This window comes from Pseudochaenichthys georgianus, chromosome 9 (genome assembly GCF_902827115.2).
Source record: "Pseudochaenichthys georgianus chromosome 9, fPseGeo1.2, whole genome shotgun sequence".
In the NCBI taxonomy this organism is placed as follows: domain Eukaryota; kingdom Metazoa; phylum Chordata; class Actinopteri; order Perciformes; family Channichthyidae; genus Pseudochaenichthys; species Pseudochaenichthys georgianus.
The window spans coordinates 972711-989684 of NC_047511.1; the positions used below are offsets into that span (position 1 = coordinate 972711).

General features: G+C 41.2%; 2 protein-coding genes across 4 annotated transcripts in view; both read left to right on the plus strand.

The window, feature by feature from the left end:
• Window positions 1–4108, plus strand: part of LOC117452294 (serine/threonine-protein phosphatase 6 catalytic subunit) — a 41747-nt gene extending 37639 nt beyond the window's left edge. Inside the window, exons 2-7 of the mRNA XM_034090822.2 lie at window positions 1033–1128; window positions 1245–1310; window positions 1400–1541; window positions 1628–1707; window positions 2304–2513; window positions 3282–4108. Of these exons, the coding sequence (XP_033946713.1) occupies window positions 1033–1128; window positions 1245–1310; window positions 1400–1541; window positions 1628–1707; window positions 2304–2513; window positions 3282–3530 (843 nt within the window). The 3' untranslated portion in view covers window positions 3531–4108. The remainder of the gene's footprint in view (window positions 1–1032; window positions 1129–1244; window positions 1311–1399; window positions 1542–1627; window positions 1708–2303; window positions 2514–3281) is intronic.
• Window positions 4109–5567: 1459 nt separating this feature from the next.
• golga1 (golgin A1) overlaps window positions 5568–16974 on the plus strand; it is a 67527-nt gene continuing 56120 nt past the window's right edge. For all 3 annotated transcript variants that reach the window (XM_034091101.2, XM_034091102.2, XM_034091103.2), the window contains exons 1-2: window positions 5568–5741; window positions 6512–6813. In XM_034091101.2, coding sequence (XP_033946992.1) covers window positions 6685–6813 — 129 coding nt within the window. In that variant the 5' untranslated portion in view covers window positions 5568–5741; window positions 6512–6684. The remainder of the gene's footprint in view (window positions 5742–6511; window positions 6814–16974) is intronic.

Consider the following 16974-nt stretch of genomic DNA (forward strand, 5'->3'; position numbering starts at 1 on the left):
GGATGTCCCGATCACCTTTTTTTGCTCCCGATCCGATTCCGATCATTTGATTTTGACAATCTGCCGATACCGATTTTTCCCGATCCGATCTTTATGCAATGCATTAAGAGAAAAAAAAGGTAACAAATAACGGCTGGTCATCCAACGCGATGAATTCAGCTATCTTGGCTGTTATTGTGTTGGCCTTTTCACTGTTCTGGGGCAGTTTCTCTTTCCTTTTAAAAGTCTCTGAAAGTGTCGGTTGTTTCAGTGCCGTTACCCGAGTGGCCGCTGTGTACTCGTCATGTTGTTGTTGGTGTTTGTTTCTCAGGTGGCGTATTAGATTGGTCGTGTTGAACGTAGCTCTGTTCTTTCCACCACGCGGAACCTCTGCCTTTCAAACATTTATTTACACTGTTACACTGCCTTCGCTTTCAATTTTATAATACTTCCAAACTCCTGACATTTTCTCTGTCCCGACTCCCGAGTCACCAGCTGAACGTAGCCTCTCGTTAGCTTACTGCTACTATCAGACACTGCGCCCACTCTGTTGCCAGATTTCAGAGGAATAAGCAGGTCTGAAAACAAGCCCAAAGAAAGCAACACATACATGATGTTGTGTAATTTTAAACCAAAACTAAGTCCTCAGGATGACTTTAAGACGTGAACATGGTCATTTTTGTTTTGTAACATTAAATTAAAAAAAAAAAATTTATTAAAAAAAAAAAAAATAATCCCGATCCCCGATTTTTTTCTCCTGATCCCCGATCTTTTGAAAATCACGTGATCGGCTCCGATCCCCGATCACGTGATCGGATCGGGACATCTCTACCTATTAGTTGTTCATTTAACAACAATATTACATCTCAGATTTAAAGACGGTTTTATGAGTCAAGGTGTCGCAGACTGTAAACCGTTTCACACGCTGTTCACTTGGAAGAATATTTTAGTTTAAGTTAAAGCTTTGTCCTTAAAATGGTCTCAGTGAAAAGCATGCTAGTGCTGAATGATGACTCATGGTTAATGTCTGTGTGCTGTGTTTTATCAATACAGAGGTTATGTGATTACGTGTGTGACCTTCTGCTGGAGGAGTCCAACGTGCAGCCCGTCTCCACGCCTGTAACAGTATGTGGTGACATACATGGACAGGTAAGAAGCAGAAGTTCTCTTTGCCCCCCTGACGGTGCTGCACATCCTGCGGTGCACAGAGGTCTCTTGTACGCATAAGTGATGCTTGCACTAACATGCATCTCTTTGTTCTACAGTTTTATGATCTTTGTGAACTCTTCCGAACGGGGGGCCAGGTTCCTGACACAAACTACATATTTATGGTTTGTGCATTGAAATAAGTTTGAACTCAAATGAATCCGTCTCAATGTGTTCTATTCAACAGATGTTAGTAATCCTCTGTCATCTGCAGGGCGACTTTGTTGACCGAGGTTATTACAGTTTGGAGACGTTCACCTACCTGCTTGTGCTGAAAGCCAAATGGCCCGACCGCATCACGCTTCTACGTGGAAACCATGAGAGCAGACAGATCACCCAGGTGTATGGCTTTTATGGTAGGATTGGATGAATGCCCATCTTCAGTGTGCACTGTCCCATATCTCACTTCCTGTTTGAAATCAATGTTCACTCTGTCTTTCAGATGAGTGCCAGACCAAGTATGGGAATGCAAATGCCTGGCGTTACTGCACCAAAGTGTTTGATATGTTAACAGTTGCAGCTGTAAGTATTGCCATGTGACTGGGCTTTGACTTTGGTTGTTGTTAATAAATAAGGAAGATTGATATGTGACCTGATAAATGATAGTTCATCATGCCTTTCAAACGTGTTTATTTCTGATGGTAAATGATGTCTCCGTAGAGAGATGCATCCATGGCGTATCGCTAGAGAAGCTCAGGATGGTTCACTTTTGATGATCTTAGTATTTACATGGACTCTGTTACAGACAGGCAACTCACTGGGACACTATCACAACATGTCTTGGGGGTTGCACAGTTTTTTTTTAATTGCATGGAAGTTGATTTCAGTCCATCTCCTCTTTAATTTAGTTAATTCTTCTCTTTCACCGCCACATGTTTTGCAAACATAAACCATGACACAACATTTGATATGCACTTTTTTCATATAGGAAGCAAACTTGTTGTCCTGATGATATATGTTGCCACTGAATACAGTATGTTTATTAACCATGGGTTAAACAACATGTAATGTGATGACTAACAAAGCCTCCACAAATGAGCTGGTTCTGTCAGATAAACAGTTTGATTCATTATATCTATACATTTAGGACCTACATCTGAATTTTGGGTTGTTTTCAGCTGATGGACGAGCAGATCCTGTGTGTCCACGGAGGCCTCTCCCCAGACATAAAAACTCTGGATCAAATTCGAACTATTGAGCGGAACCAGGAGATCCCTCACAAAGGAGCCTTTTGTGACCTGGTGTGGTCAGACCCTGAAGACGTGGACACCTGGGCCATCAGCCCCAGAGGAGCCGGCTGGCTCTTTGGTGCAAAGGTCACAAATGAGGTAGGTTGGCCTCACTTTGATTGTGTTACAAGAATACGTTCACTTGAGTTCGTACATGCAACATTAACATTAACAAAAGTACACAAATATGACCTATGCAATGGTAGCATTTATTTGATTTGCTCCACTCCAAATGTCAACATAAACTTTTTATATATTCACTATTTAATTTGAAAATATAAAATAGTAGTTCAGCTCAATGCGTCTCAGATCAAGACAAGAGTCATTCACTTTCAAGTCGAGTCTTAAGTCATTTATTTCTGTCAAGTCAAGTTGGGCGTCAGTAAAACACTTGGCTCCAGTCGCATGACTTAAAGTCAACAACAACTGGAGTCTGCTGTCATGATGCAACACTGAAAACACACAGTGTCCAAGCCCCATAGAAGTAGCAGCGATGCAAAGTGCTTTGTGGTACGTGAAATATAGGACCTGACTCCAAACAGAACTTGGCCCCTCAATCCTCTGTGAGCAAGAGGCAGTAGCTATGAGGCAGTTCAGTGTAGTGAAAGCTAATGCAAGATCTGTCATTTTACATGTCCTTCGTTGTTACATTTTAATTCATAAATAAAATGTCACTTAAAATCTCAAAAATGACAGTGACGTGAGCACAGCATCTGTTACCTGATGTTGTGTATTTACTTCTGTGTATTTAAGTCCTTCAACTTTTCCTCTCAATGATCTTGTGGGTCCCAACAATAACAATAAAAGAAGGTTCTTCTTTTTAACATATTTTCTTTTTTTTCTTTCTCCATCTTTCAAAAACTGCAGTTTGTTCACATCAACAACCTGAAGCTGATCTGCAGGGCACACCAACTTGTCCACGAAGGCTACAAGTTCATGTTCGATGAGAAGCTGGTCACAGTGTGGTCGGCTCCGAACTACTGCTATCGCTGCGGCAACATCGCCTCCATTATGGTCTTTAAAGATGCTAACACAAGAGAACCGAAGCTCTTCAGAGCAGTGCCTGACTCTGAGAGGGTTATCCCACCCCGAACAACTACACCCTATTTCCTGTAAGCCCATTAAAACCAAACCAGCAGCCATTTGTTCAGTGCACAGACGGTGGCATCGGCACTTATAAACCCATATGAATTTTGTATTGTACATTTAGAGTATTTACAGTGCACCTTGCTGTGCCAACTGCCCGTTGTTATCCCCAGTACAGTTAAGTGAGGTGGCGCAGCAGTGTCGCTGTGCTGTTTTAGAGGAAGGATGAAAATGACCCTTGTAAAACGTTCATATTTATACATTTAGATTGTACTTATCTATAGAAATTCCCTCTGCTGAGAAATTGCTGGTGCAATGTCTCAATTTATTTTGTTATGCTTATGTATTAAAACAGGATGTCAGATAATAAAGCACTGCACAAATTGGAGTTATACACTTAGTGTTATCATGTGATATTATAAATAAACATGTAAACATGGGAGTACATGTGTAAAATATCCATTTGTTAGAATTCTGAAAGGCCTGTGATACATTTGAAGATTCTCTGTGATTTCAAGATTTGGAATCAGTGCTTGTGATTATTTGTTTTCTGTGTAACCATTCTGTTTTTAAATAAATAAATCCATTAATTGTAAAGTTGAGTTGAATACAGTTGGAGTGCTTCTACTTTTGTATTCATGTTAAGGCTCCTACACGCCAAACTGACACCAAAGAACACGTCCCGACGAAACACGACTGTTGTGTCGCCTCGCGTCGCCTGCGTCTTGGCCAAAAAGTCGCACTGGAACACACCGCAAAGTAGTGTGTATTCGTCATTCAAAAGAGGCAACCAGAAGACAGACTGCGTGATATATAGAAACGACAAATAGCTACATGCTACAGATCGAGCCAAGCAGCACAGGGATGAACTATGCCAATATTTTTAACAGTATCGGTGCAGTGCCTTTTCAGTGGGCCAAGATATAGCAAATAACCAAAAATTCAATCAACATTTGAATACTAATTTCCTGCCATTCTAAAGGAAAATATATTAAAAAATCACTAACACATGGGATACTTAAACCCCCGCCCGTGGGGGCAAACAACAACAATATTCACAAAACTGTGTGTCAGGCATGGGCGTTGGAAGCATCCTCAATGTGGGTAGGACAATTTGATGGGGGGTGTGGGTGGACCATGGTGGACCTAACCTCCTCGAGGGGGGTCTGGGGGCATGCTTCCCCGGGAAGATTTTGTTTTATATGTTGAATTAAAAGGATAAATCTGGTGCACTTCGAGAGCAACATTAAGAGATCCATGGATACATCTCTCAACACTCATATGAAACAGAACTGTAAACAGATTTACTTTTACTTTATGCATATTTTACAAATCACTCCCCTAGCTACTATTCCTGAAAAGTTGGGTTTTAACATCAGAACTACAAGTTATTTACACAAAGAAGCTAAACCGGAGGGTTCATTAACATTACTATTACGAAATAAAATAATATAGTTTAGGGCTGATTTAGGACTACTGTTTGTTCTTTTTGTTTTATTTGTACTGTTTCTGTTCAGATTTTATTTAAAGTGTATTTGAGCATTAGGAACAGCAGTATAAAATCCAATGTATTATTATTATTATTATTATTATTATTATTATTATAATGTAGTTGAGTATGGTTTGATGTAAATACATCTTCTGTACTTTTACTTTAGTAGGATTGTTTATGCAAGACGTTTACTTGTAATATAGTGTTTTCACTATTTATAACGGGTATTTTCACTTCAGTAAATATCTGATGATTTATGTCACCTCTGCAAATACAGTTAGGCTACTTGGAGCACGGAGAGGCATTGATTCTATTTGTCAAAGCTACTGCAGAATTAAGCGTTTCTCAAGCATTTGATATTTGTTTTTGACATATACTAATACATTATTTATTTATTTAGTCACATTTTAAAGGCAGGTTACAGAAATGTTGTAGTATGTTCATCTTGGTACATCTCTAAAGGTGCTGGCTGATACTCCCGTATCTTCTAGACGGCGCATGCGCCCACATTCCTCTCAGCTCTGTAGCCAATGAACAGAGGCCCCGCCGTGTCGTCATCAGTCATCTGTGTTGGGATGAATACGTGTAGCTCACCAACTAGCTGCAGCTAGCTTGTCAGTCGAGACAGCTAGTACATATTGACTGTCACAAGGATAGATTTTCTTTACGTGTATACAGCAAAGAAGCGAACGTACATTCATTGAACATTTGAAAACGCTACGGACTGATCCGTTGTCGAAGTTAATATGGTAAGAGAAAGGCGACGAGCAAGCTAACGACAGCTAGCATCGCCCGGTGGTGGTGTTAACTCTTATTGTTATGGCTAGAAGAGCTAGCTGGCTAGCTGTCTGTCAAAACATAGTCTGACAGTGTCATTGCACATTTCCTAATGGGATTACACTGACGAAACACACAGACAGAGCTTTTACTTTGCAGCAATTTGTGACACCACTTTGGTTGGAGTCAGTAAGAATACACTGAAGCGTTGACACGGAAACACATTTATTTACAAACTCCAAATGTAGTTTTATTTCCTAATGCAATCATTTTTGATGAATTGCATACTTACTCCATCATAACATGTCCTCAACCCGATAAAGAAGCATTTGAACCCAAACCGTTAGAGTCTCTGGTGCAGAATTCAGAAGGTTGAAAATGATGATCAAATTATTGGACAGTTTTTTGACATACCAATTTGACAAACATGGATCGTTTTCCAGTGCAGTAAAACACATCCTTCAATTAACTACTTAATTATCACCTTATTATTATTCTTTGTAATAAATGGCCCTTAAAGTAGAAAGACTTGACAACCAAAATGTTCCAGCTTTTGTCTGTCTTTATTTTTGCCCGAACAGCCGACGCCGATTTCATTATTATGGAATGATAATAATGGATGCAGAAAAGCTCTTGATCTTGTTGCTGGACTCATTACAACAACGTGACATGTGACTGTTCTTACAAGAAACCCATGTTGTCAATATTGCAATTTTGATAACCGTCTCTTTTCTCTTCCTAGCTGTAACAGAATGGAATTACCAGAAACAACTTGTTTGGAGTGGTACTGCATAAGGACGCAGCTCTGTTTCAGCCTTCAGAACAAGGAGCCACACACTTCCATGTGTCACAGGAAGTCCCTTACTCTCTAGAAACTGCAAATTGCACCAAAAAAGAGACACTCAAAGGACAGACATGTTTGCCAAGTTGAAGAAGAAGATCGCAGAGGAGGCGGCCACAGCACCTCGGAGTGGTGTTCGGATACCGCGCACCTTCAGCAAGGAATCCATCACCTCAGTAGGGGCAGACTCAGGGGATGACTTTGTAAGTACTTTAAGAACTCATCACAAGTTATTATTCTAATGCAATCAAATATTTTCATGTTTTGATGGTCTGCTCCCTTCTTGATGCATAATCTATAGTGATGGGAATTAAGGCTCTTTGAAGGGAGCTTGATCTTATGGCTCTGTTCCTTTCAAAGAGCCGTTCAAAAGAGCCGTTTTTTATAAGGGGGTGGGGTTACAGGTTTACCTGCGAAATAATCACCAGGATAATGACTGACTGTATTGCCAGACCTAATGTCAATAATCTGCATTGTAAACATGACACAAGGTGGCGCCATATCCATGTCATTCATGTCAGTGAATGTACTACTTTGAATTTACCCTCTGTATGTGTTAAGTAAATAAAGTTGCCTTGAATGAAATTCACGCAACTCTTAATATTAGATACTGTGTTTTTAAGTGGTGATGGAGATTATTTGTTGACCCTGCTTTAAAGGATATGTTGCCTTTAGAAATGGTGCGCTTTATCACTGCCTGGGTTTTGGTTGAAGTGCATCCAAATGCTGCTGCGTTTCCCGTTTGGCTCATTTCCCATCTGAACAACACGTGGTCTACCTGTCCTGTAGCCTGCCACTTGTTATGACTTCTCTCTCTCTCTTGCGTATTCCCTTAAGACCCACCCCACCTCACTCATCGTGCTGAAACTTACCAATCAGAGTAGGGGCGGGTCTTCACAGAATACGTTTGGGGAACAAAATTAAGCTTTTTAAAAGGCGAGTGGATTTTGGCAGGCAGTGAGTGCGGACCAACGATTGAACGATAACAAGAACGGCTCTCACCAAGTATGACTCGGTTCTCCTCGTTCGTACCAAAGAGCCGTTCAAAAGAATCGGCTCGTTCGCGACTGACACATCACTAATAATCAACCACTGTTTGGATACTTTATTACATTGGGTTTGCTTAACACCGTCACACCTTTGTGTTCCAACCCACAGTGGACAACTTTTAGGAAATACTTTATCACCTTACAAAATAGTTCAGTAACTTTTCAGTGTTAATCTAATAATAAGTATTTCATGGTAAGTCCTGTTCCTGACTCAAGAAGAAACTAAACAGCTTTGTTTTTGCTGGATGATTTATTGTATTTAACTGTTATTATCTATCTTTCCATATAATATCTTTGTGTTGCCCATTTGTATTGATTCCACGATAAACAGTGATGGAAGCATCCACACTGAGTAACGATAACCATAATAGATATCAATGACCTGTTACTGCTGTACGTCTCCAGCAGAAAGAAATGAAGATAAGGATGGAAATAATAGGAATAATGCAAACTGTTGAAGGAAGCTGATGATTGACTGATGCCTTGTCATGCAACTGTGTGTCTTTCAGCACCAGATATGCAAGGAAAGACAGAGAGAGAGATATAGAAGCTGTTCATTTTATTTAGCTGATAGCAAATATGTTCAAAGACCATTTAACTAATCCATCCCCATGTGTGAATATATTCATATTCAGATGGGTTTCAGTGTTTCTTATGTTCATCAAATCGCTCTTAAGTGATCCCAACAATATTGTTGGCTGTTGTCGACTCGTCATAGTTGTGGTTTAGAGTCCACCATCCATTTCAAACCCCATTCCTCCGTTGGTGTGTCCTTTGAAAGGACACACCAACAGAGGCCTGTACTACGAAGCCGGTTCAACCTAACCTGGATATGTTTGAGTTAGCCGGTTGGCCTAATCCAAACCATACGCGCTCTCGCTAAGCGGTCCTACGACGCTGGTTATCAAGTGGATCGCTCAAGCCAGCCGTGTCCTATCTAGTTAGGTGCGCGTTCACATGAAAGGGGTGGTATTTGATGTATTTGACCAATCACAAACAAGGAGAAGCGTACTGACAGCGCAGCGTCATACTTCCTGAATGAAAAGTCAACTATAATATTAGACATATATGAAGACGTTCAACTTTAAACATCCATGACTTAAACACTTGATCCAGGATCAAAGCCACAGAGCTGCACCTGCAAGGTGAATACAGCTGGTATTCTATTAATGTTCACGTTCACACAGTCTGTGATTTTTGCCGGCCGTCTTTCCTGCAACGGCAGTTTTTCTGTATTTCCTTTCTCCTGTAATATGACTTGATAGCTTTAAACTCCGCACACGGAGGTCTGATTGGTCAGCAGGCGGTGCTTTCACTGAGTTGATCTCTTAGCCTGCAACCTAACCTGCTCCGGAGCAGGTTAGCCGCTCAGCATCAGTTACCATGGAGATCTAGCCCGCTAAAAAGAGAACCAGCGTCGTAGGACCGGAAACCCCGAGCTCTCCCTGAAGTTAGCCGCTAAGGGAACATCCTGCTTCGTAGTGCAGGCCTCTGGGCTTTGAAAGGTGAAACAAACATCTTCATGTACCTGATCTGACAACACACAACACGTGAAGGGACTTTCTATGAACTGCAGGAACTGTAGCCGACCTCTGCTTTACGAGTAGCTCATTTGTGAAACATGGCAGTGATCACAGCAACATCCATAAAAAGAATGAAATCACTTTATTCTCAACTAATTGATTAATGTCCATAACTGTAAGGAATATATCGGTTTGTGGCCTAACGGGTCCTTCATGAACTGCATTACAGTGAGTTTATTTGAAAGTGGATAAACAGAAACTGCTGAACGAAGCACCCTTACTATTTGTAGATGCTTGTATGTCCACCATAAAAAGCAGCACTGTGATATTAAGGACAGTGTTCTATACTCACAACTAAGAAAACAAAAGAGGAAAAGCAGTCACTACATTGAGCACATTAGGACAGTAAGAAAGGTACTTATTCCTGCGAGAGCAGCTGGTGGTAAGGACCTCAGACAACTTCAATCTAAAACAGGCTATAGGGACAAGTGCCCTCAGTTTGAGGCTTGATTGAAGCTCATTCCAAGACCAAGGACCAGAATGAAAAAGACTCCTTTTCCCAGCCTCAGTCCGCACAGCAGGAACCTGGACCCGTATCCAGGCGCTGGGTCTGAGGCTGTGAGAGTCACAAGCTGGAGCGAATCTGGCTCATATGCAGAGTGGAAGCTTTCCTAAAATGGCTTTATACATTAATAAAAACCAATGCTGCATCCTGCGCATAGTGAGTGAGGCCCATCCAGTTAGGCTGTACAGTTTGATGCTGATGGCCGTGGTCCAGCTGCAGTAATCCCCTCTGTGCCGTGTTCTAAAGTCAGGGGTAGACATTAAGGGTAAAAAGCCACCGGCCCTGCGTGGCTTATATTGTCACTGGCCCCACCATTGTAACCACTCCTCAATTGTTCATATTTCGTTTATTAAAATAATGATATTGTGGTCATTGTTAAAAAATGTCTGCTATTATGATGAGTATTATTATTATTTGTATAATGCGCTTTCTGCCTTCCTGTCATTAGGAGTTAGACATGTAATGGCTATAGATTAGATCCTTCATTCTCCTAAACTGCTGGGACATTTCCCTAAAGCCAATACCTTTATATTTTCTACTCTTCACTTACTTGTCAGCATGGGTCGGCATTGATGTACAGAGCCGACAGAAGACCTTGTTTATACTGGCATCATATTGAGAGGTGCAGTGACGCGTCCTGAGACCCGGAAGTAAGCTGCTGGTTCCCTCCACAAAAAGCCATGGGATTTCTCCACAGGGTTTTGGAAAATAGCTGGAAATAAGGTCTGTGGAAAACAAACCTGTTTGATAAATGCACGTTTTGTTCAGCCGGATAATCTCCACATGTCTACCCTACTTTTATCATTTTCGAATCATAAATCTAATCGATAGATTATAAAAGGGTTTTAGGACGCGTGACCGCACCACTAGAAGCCAACTCCATCGATCAAGCTGAAACTTTCTCTCCCTCTTCTTCACATGCTCCCTGTCACTCTCCTTTAACTCCTCCGGTGACTTTCTTTTATTTGAAGATTGTTTTTTGCACGGCGCTTGGCCGGTTACCGCTGGTATTAAAAACATTTTGGCGAATGGTTAGGTGGCGCGATAGTCTTTAGTGAAGGAGCGCGCTCCCGCTCACGGGAGCCTGCTCGCGCTGCGCTCCGCAGCAAACAGCTGTTTGCTTTTCACCCAACAACGACAAGCGACTCACGAAACGCTATGTTGTAGCGTTAATAAACGAAACAATTTAACAACATTGCTAGTCAAAATACCAATACCACAGGAAACATTTTTTTTAAACAATATTTTTAGTGGCCCGAGCAGGCAAGTGGAAAGTACGTTATGCTGGCCCGGGGTGTCTAAATAGTGCTTAAGGGCCAGCGGGCCATTTATAATGTCGAGCCCTGAAAGTTCAACACCACTGCTAAATGACTACATGTCATCAGTATCACATCTTCCCTCTCAGTGCAGAACAATTGTTAATAATTAAATACATCATTTAATATACAGTACCATGCCAAAAACCACACTAAAACAGCAGCAATTACAACAATGAAAGCTTTAAAGCTGTTTTTTGTATTGCCTACAATTTGTCTTTGCCATACTCGGGCTGAAAAAAAGACAGGAAACTTCTTGTAGAAGTCAGTGTTTTCTGCACAAGAACAACACGTGGACCCTTTTTTAATAACCTGCATTTATTTATAAATTGAGTGGAGGGATCACCATGCTTTGGGCTGTGTTGTTGACTCGTGGCCTGGACAGTTTGCCATCATTAAAAGAAAAGGGAATTCTCAAGTTTACTAAGATATCCTCCAGGATAGCTTCAGACTGGTGTACGCCAGCTGAAGCTCAGCCATGGTTGGGTGGTGCAGCAGAACAATGACCCAGCCCAGACCTCATCCCAATAGAAATGCAGTGGAATGACCTCAAGAGAGCCGTTCACAGACATCCTGAGAGTATGGCTGAGCTGAAGCAGTTCTGTGAGGAAGAATGCTCCATTTCTCCTTCCCCCCCTCGTTTCAGGTCTGATCGTAGCTACTGGAAGCGCTTGTTTGAGGTTATTACTGCAGAAGGAGGTTTTACCAGTTATAAAATGGAAAGAGTTCACTTACTTTTCCTGCCAAGACATAAAAGATTAGAAATGTTTGCGTGTTAATAGCTTGTTTGTCTATTCTTGTGACTTTGGTGAAGATCAGATCACCTTTAATGACCAATACATGCTTAAAACCAGGACATTCCAAATAGGGCTGTGCATCTTCACTGGTCTCACGATTCGATTCGATTACGATTATCCTGTCAACGATTCGATTCAATTCGATATCCCGATGCATCACGATTCATACCAATGCGTTGCATCCTCAATTTTCTATATTACTGCACATGGCTTATTTTTCATCAATGCATACATGCAGTAAATACATATGAACTCTCTTTTTATTATTTAGAAAGTGCTTCAGAAATCAATAACATAAATGTCTTGACATTAATTTATAAACCAAAATAAATTAATTGTATAGGTCTAGCCTCCGTGTGTGAAGTTGTTCCATCCTCAAAAACAAAAAGCTAATGCTTCTGCAGTCTAGCTGCAGCTTCTAGCCGCGGCCTTCTGTTAAGAAAGGACACTGAATGTCCTGAATGAGGCATCACACACATGACTTGAGTCTGAACACAGCAGACAACAGAACAGGAGTATTTACAACAGCATATACAAACTAAAATAGTGCATGTGGGTGCACACTCACATTCTCTGTCTTACTGTTACATAAATCCCATGAATGTATGAGATTAAGTTAGCTTCATTATATCTCAGTGATTAAGTGAATAATAAAGTTTCTATCGGGTCACTATCAGCCTGTCACTCATTATTTTCAGGGAGGGGGCGGGGCTTGGAGGAACGGAGAGGAGACGGTGATCGCGGAAGCTTTTTTCCTCCTGCCTTCACAAACTCTACACACGTATATATCGTCTGGAAACTGCTAGAGGACATTCATACTCTGCAATCCAAGACTTAATTAAATCCACCAAAAACCTGACATGATTGTAACGCGATTATTTTTGAAAAACATAAATCCCTGTCTGTGTCTCTGAGCCGCAGCGACACGGAGTGATTCAGAGCGGGTCCTTCTGCTGTCGGTTCTGGACTGGTGTTCTTGTGTTGGTGGATAAAGCAGACTGCTCCGTGTTCGGTGTTGCTGTGCCGCTATCACGTCTGTTCCCTGATCTCTACGTCACCGACCCATTTGATATTAAAGTGACAAAAAAAAAACGGTATAGTAAAGCCGCGGCCGGAAAATCAGGAAGCAACGTTACTACGCTATAATCGATTATCTTCCGTCACTGCATCGATACTGAATCGTCCACGTCCGCATCGCAATGCATCGTAGAAACGATTATTTTCAACACCCCTAATTCCAAAGGGTTCACATACTATTTATTGTCACTGTAGTTCTGGAGACTCAAAGAAAATGGCAGGAATGAATGTCAGTGCTATGATGGGAACCCTGGCTGACAGCTTTTGAAGTAGTCACCAGTCAGGCAGTTTCTAGGTAGCAGGGCTGGGGTGTGCCTCACATTACATTGTGTTCATTTCATGTAGACAGGATACGGTATAACTCAGTCCCAAACCAACCAGTCTAACATGAAGCCCTGTTGATTCACTTCTCGTTTCCCAACAGAACACACACAGCTGACCTTTCTGTCTTTTGTAACTGAGTTGTTTGTTTTGGATGTGACTGCTTAATTGACCTGTTTTAGTGCCGAGCAGTGCACAGTAGGGCTGCACAATTTGGGGAAATAATCTAATTGCGATTTTTCTGACAGATATTGCGATTGTATTTGCGATATTTGTTTTTAAGCGACCCAATGGAGGTTTCTTGTAAAATGCGGCCATATCTCCGGCTAGGAAGGTCGTATCAACGTGCTCCCGCCTCTAGCACCACCGCAGCCCGAGCTAAGAGTGAAATAACTCAACTTACATGAAACTGCCGTTGGGTTGCTTTAAAGTCAAGCTTCAGTTTAAGATTCTCCCTGTAATAGATGTCAAACATGTGATGGAGCATTACTAACCTGACTCAGATGGTTTGTTTCACCAAACCATCTAGGAAAGCTCCAGAGGAAGCCATTTGGAAAAGTATTTCAAAAATACTTGGCAGGTGATTGGATCAATCTGTCTATCACCTACTATTAGGGTTGCTCCAATCGATCGGTCACCGAAGACACTTAGCTATTTTATCTACCTCTGGAACAAGCTAAACTAGTTATAAATATTTTATTCTTCACTGTCGGGTGACGGTCACTCATAACTGGATCAGTGAGCTGCATGAGATACTGACAGGCTGTCGGGAGAGAGGAAGAGAGAGCGCTTCCGCTCATTTCTCCCATGTTATTATCCAAAGTGAATGTAAACTTGAATAATGTACATCATTTGAATGTAATAATTAAGTTGGTTGTTGTTTGTGGAAGCTCCAGTGAATGAGCCCCATTAACTGAGTTTTAAACATCACTTTAAATGGAAGATTTAAAGTGATTTAAATCTTCCATTTAGGCCCCGCCCACTCGATCGGATCGGCGATCGGTATCGGCCGATACTGATTCCGACGATCAGCCCCAAAATTGGCGATCGGAGCATCCCTACCTACTATCATGGGCCACTTCTGATTGGGCCCAATGGACTGGGACATGACACAGCACTTCTGATTGGTGTGGATGACTGACACACAAGAAGAACAAAAAATAACTAAAGAAATCGCAGGCTTTGCGATTTGATAATTGCATAATGTAAAATCGATGATCATTCACCTATGCACAGTCACAGTGCACATCACAGGGCTGAACCAGACTCCTGAGCTGTATAGTCAACTTCAGTTCATCACTTGGCTAAATCATTGTAGTGAAGTCGCTGAGGAGCCCTGCTGCCAGCTAACAATGTTTCTCTGGTGCATCCACTGTAGTTGTGGGTGCCGTAGTTTACACCTGTTTGCGTGACCATGACCGGTGGTTGTGTTTCCTTTCTGCGGTCTCCGAGCCTGATAAGAATTTGTGTGTACAAAACTCAACAAACTCTAACTGATGTGTGCTTGGTCCAGGCTCAAGGGCGTATGGCACTCTCAACTCTTTCCAGGACATGCCGGGGCCCTGGCCTGCCTGTAGCTTTGCTGATATCTGTGTTGATAGTAATAGATTAAGAGCGGTGAATCAGCTTAGAACAGGAAGTGCTCAGCGTTGTGTGAGTTTATCTAATTTAGCAGTGATTCCATGTCAGCCACAGCTTGTCACAAAAAAGCTACTGATAGTGTGTTTAACAACACTTAAACTAGCTTTATTAAATGTCACTCTTTGGCAGGAAAACATTTTATCAATGATTTTATAACTGAGCACAATCTTGATTTTTTTGTTTTAACGGAAACTTGGATTGAACAAAATAACAGTGCAGGCTTGTTCTTATCGAATCAACCCCTCCCAACTTTAGTTTTATGAGTCAGGAAAGAATGCATAAGAAGGGGGTGGAGTTGCGTATTCTGTTCAATGATTCCCTTCAATGCAGGAAGACATCTTATAGGAACTTTGCTTCTTTGAATATGTGGCCCTTCAGCTGAAATTCTCCTCTCGAGCTCTGTTCCTAAATATCTATAGACCACCCAAATACTGTGCAAGCTTTTTTGATGACTTTACTGAACTGCTGTCTATAGTGTGTATTGACTTTGACCGTCTAGTCATTGTTGGTGATTTTAACATCCATGTTGACAACCCCCATGACAGAGGCGCTAAAGAACTGTTTTGTGTTCTTGATAACTATGGACTGACTCAGCATGTGACGGAGCCCACGCACAATAAGGGGCACCACTCTGGACTTAATTATCGCAAAGGGTCTGAATATCTCTAAGGTTGTGGTGACTGATGTTGCACTCTCTGATCATTCCTGTGTTTCTTTGAGAGCTCTATTTCTGTTCACAAAAATGTTCAGAAAGAGGTAACCACCAAGCGATTATTTAACTGAAAATACTAGGGAAATGTTTACTCAGAATTTTTATTCCACACTTGCCCCTGCTAACATCTCAGTAGATGAGTTAGTAGATCATTTTAATAAATTTAAAAAAATGTTATAGATGCCATTGCTCCAACTAAGGTAAAGGAAGTGACTGGGAAGAAAATATCTCCATGGAGATAGGCCATGACCGTGAGAACAGAAAAAGAGTGTCGAAAAGCTGAACGTAGGTGGCTAAAAACAAATTTCCAGGTTCATTTTGAAATCTATAAAGAGAGACTTGCCTTTATAATTTGGAATTAAAAAAACGCACGACAATCGTTCTTCTCTGACATCATTACCAAAAACAACGCACGTGCCTTATTTGCTACCAGTCGACAGACTAACTAAACTAACCCCCAGTGTCAGTAGCCTCTGAATTTCTATCCTCCAGGGCGTGCAATGATTTTGCCTCCTTCACTGACAACATTCAGAAAATCAGACAAGCAGTCAGTGCCTCTGTATCAGGTACAGCAAATGTGTTGTCTCTGTGTCCACTTAAAATCAATTCAAACATCATGACACAATTCCATCAGATTAATGATGAAAACCTAGAGGACATTATACAACTTCTGAAATCCTCCTCCTGCTGCCTTGATATTATTCCAACAGGATTTTTCAAGGATGTTTTTCATTGCATGGCCTCAGATCTACTTCACATAGTAAACAAGTCTCCTGTTTTTCCAGAGGCCCTGAAAACTGCAGTCATTAAACCGCTCTTAAAAAAGAATAATCTCGATGCTTCAGTAATGAACAATTACAGGCCCATATCAAACCTCCCATTTCTAGGTAAAATCATTGAAAAAGTTTTTTTTCAATAGTTGAGTAATTTCTTGCATTTAAATAACTGTTTGGATGTATTCCAGTCAGGCTTTCGTCCAAACCACCGCACTGAGACTGCTCTTGTAAAGGTCTTCAATGACATCCACTTAAACACAGACAGTGGCAGAACTTCAGTGTTAGTATTATTAGATCTCAGTGCTGCGTTTGACACTGTTGACCACAACATATTACTCGACCGACTAGAAAACTGGGTGGGACTTTCGGAAACAGTTCTAAATTGGTTTGAATCCTACTTAAAGGACAGAAACAACTTTGTTTCTATAGGTAAATACTAGGGCCGGGACTTTAACGCGTTAATTAAGATTAATTAATTACACAAAAATTAACGCGTTAAAAAAAATTAACTCATTTTAATCGCACTTATTTTTGCCCACAGTGGAACGTTTCTCACTGGATGAGTTTCAGGCGTACCGATTATACTG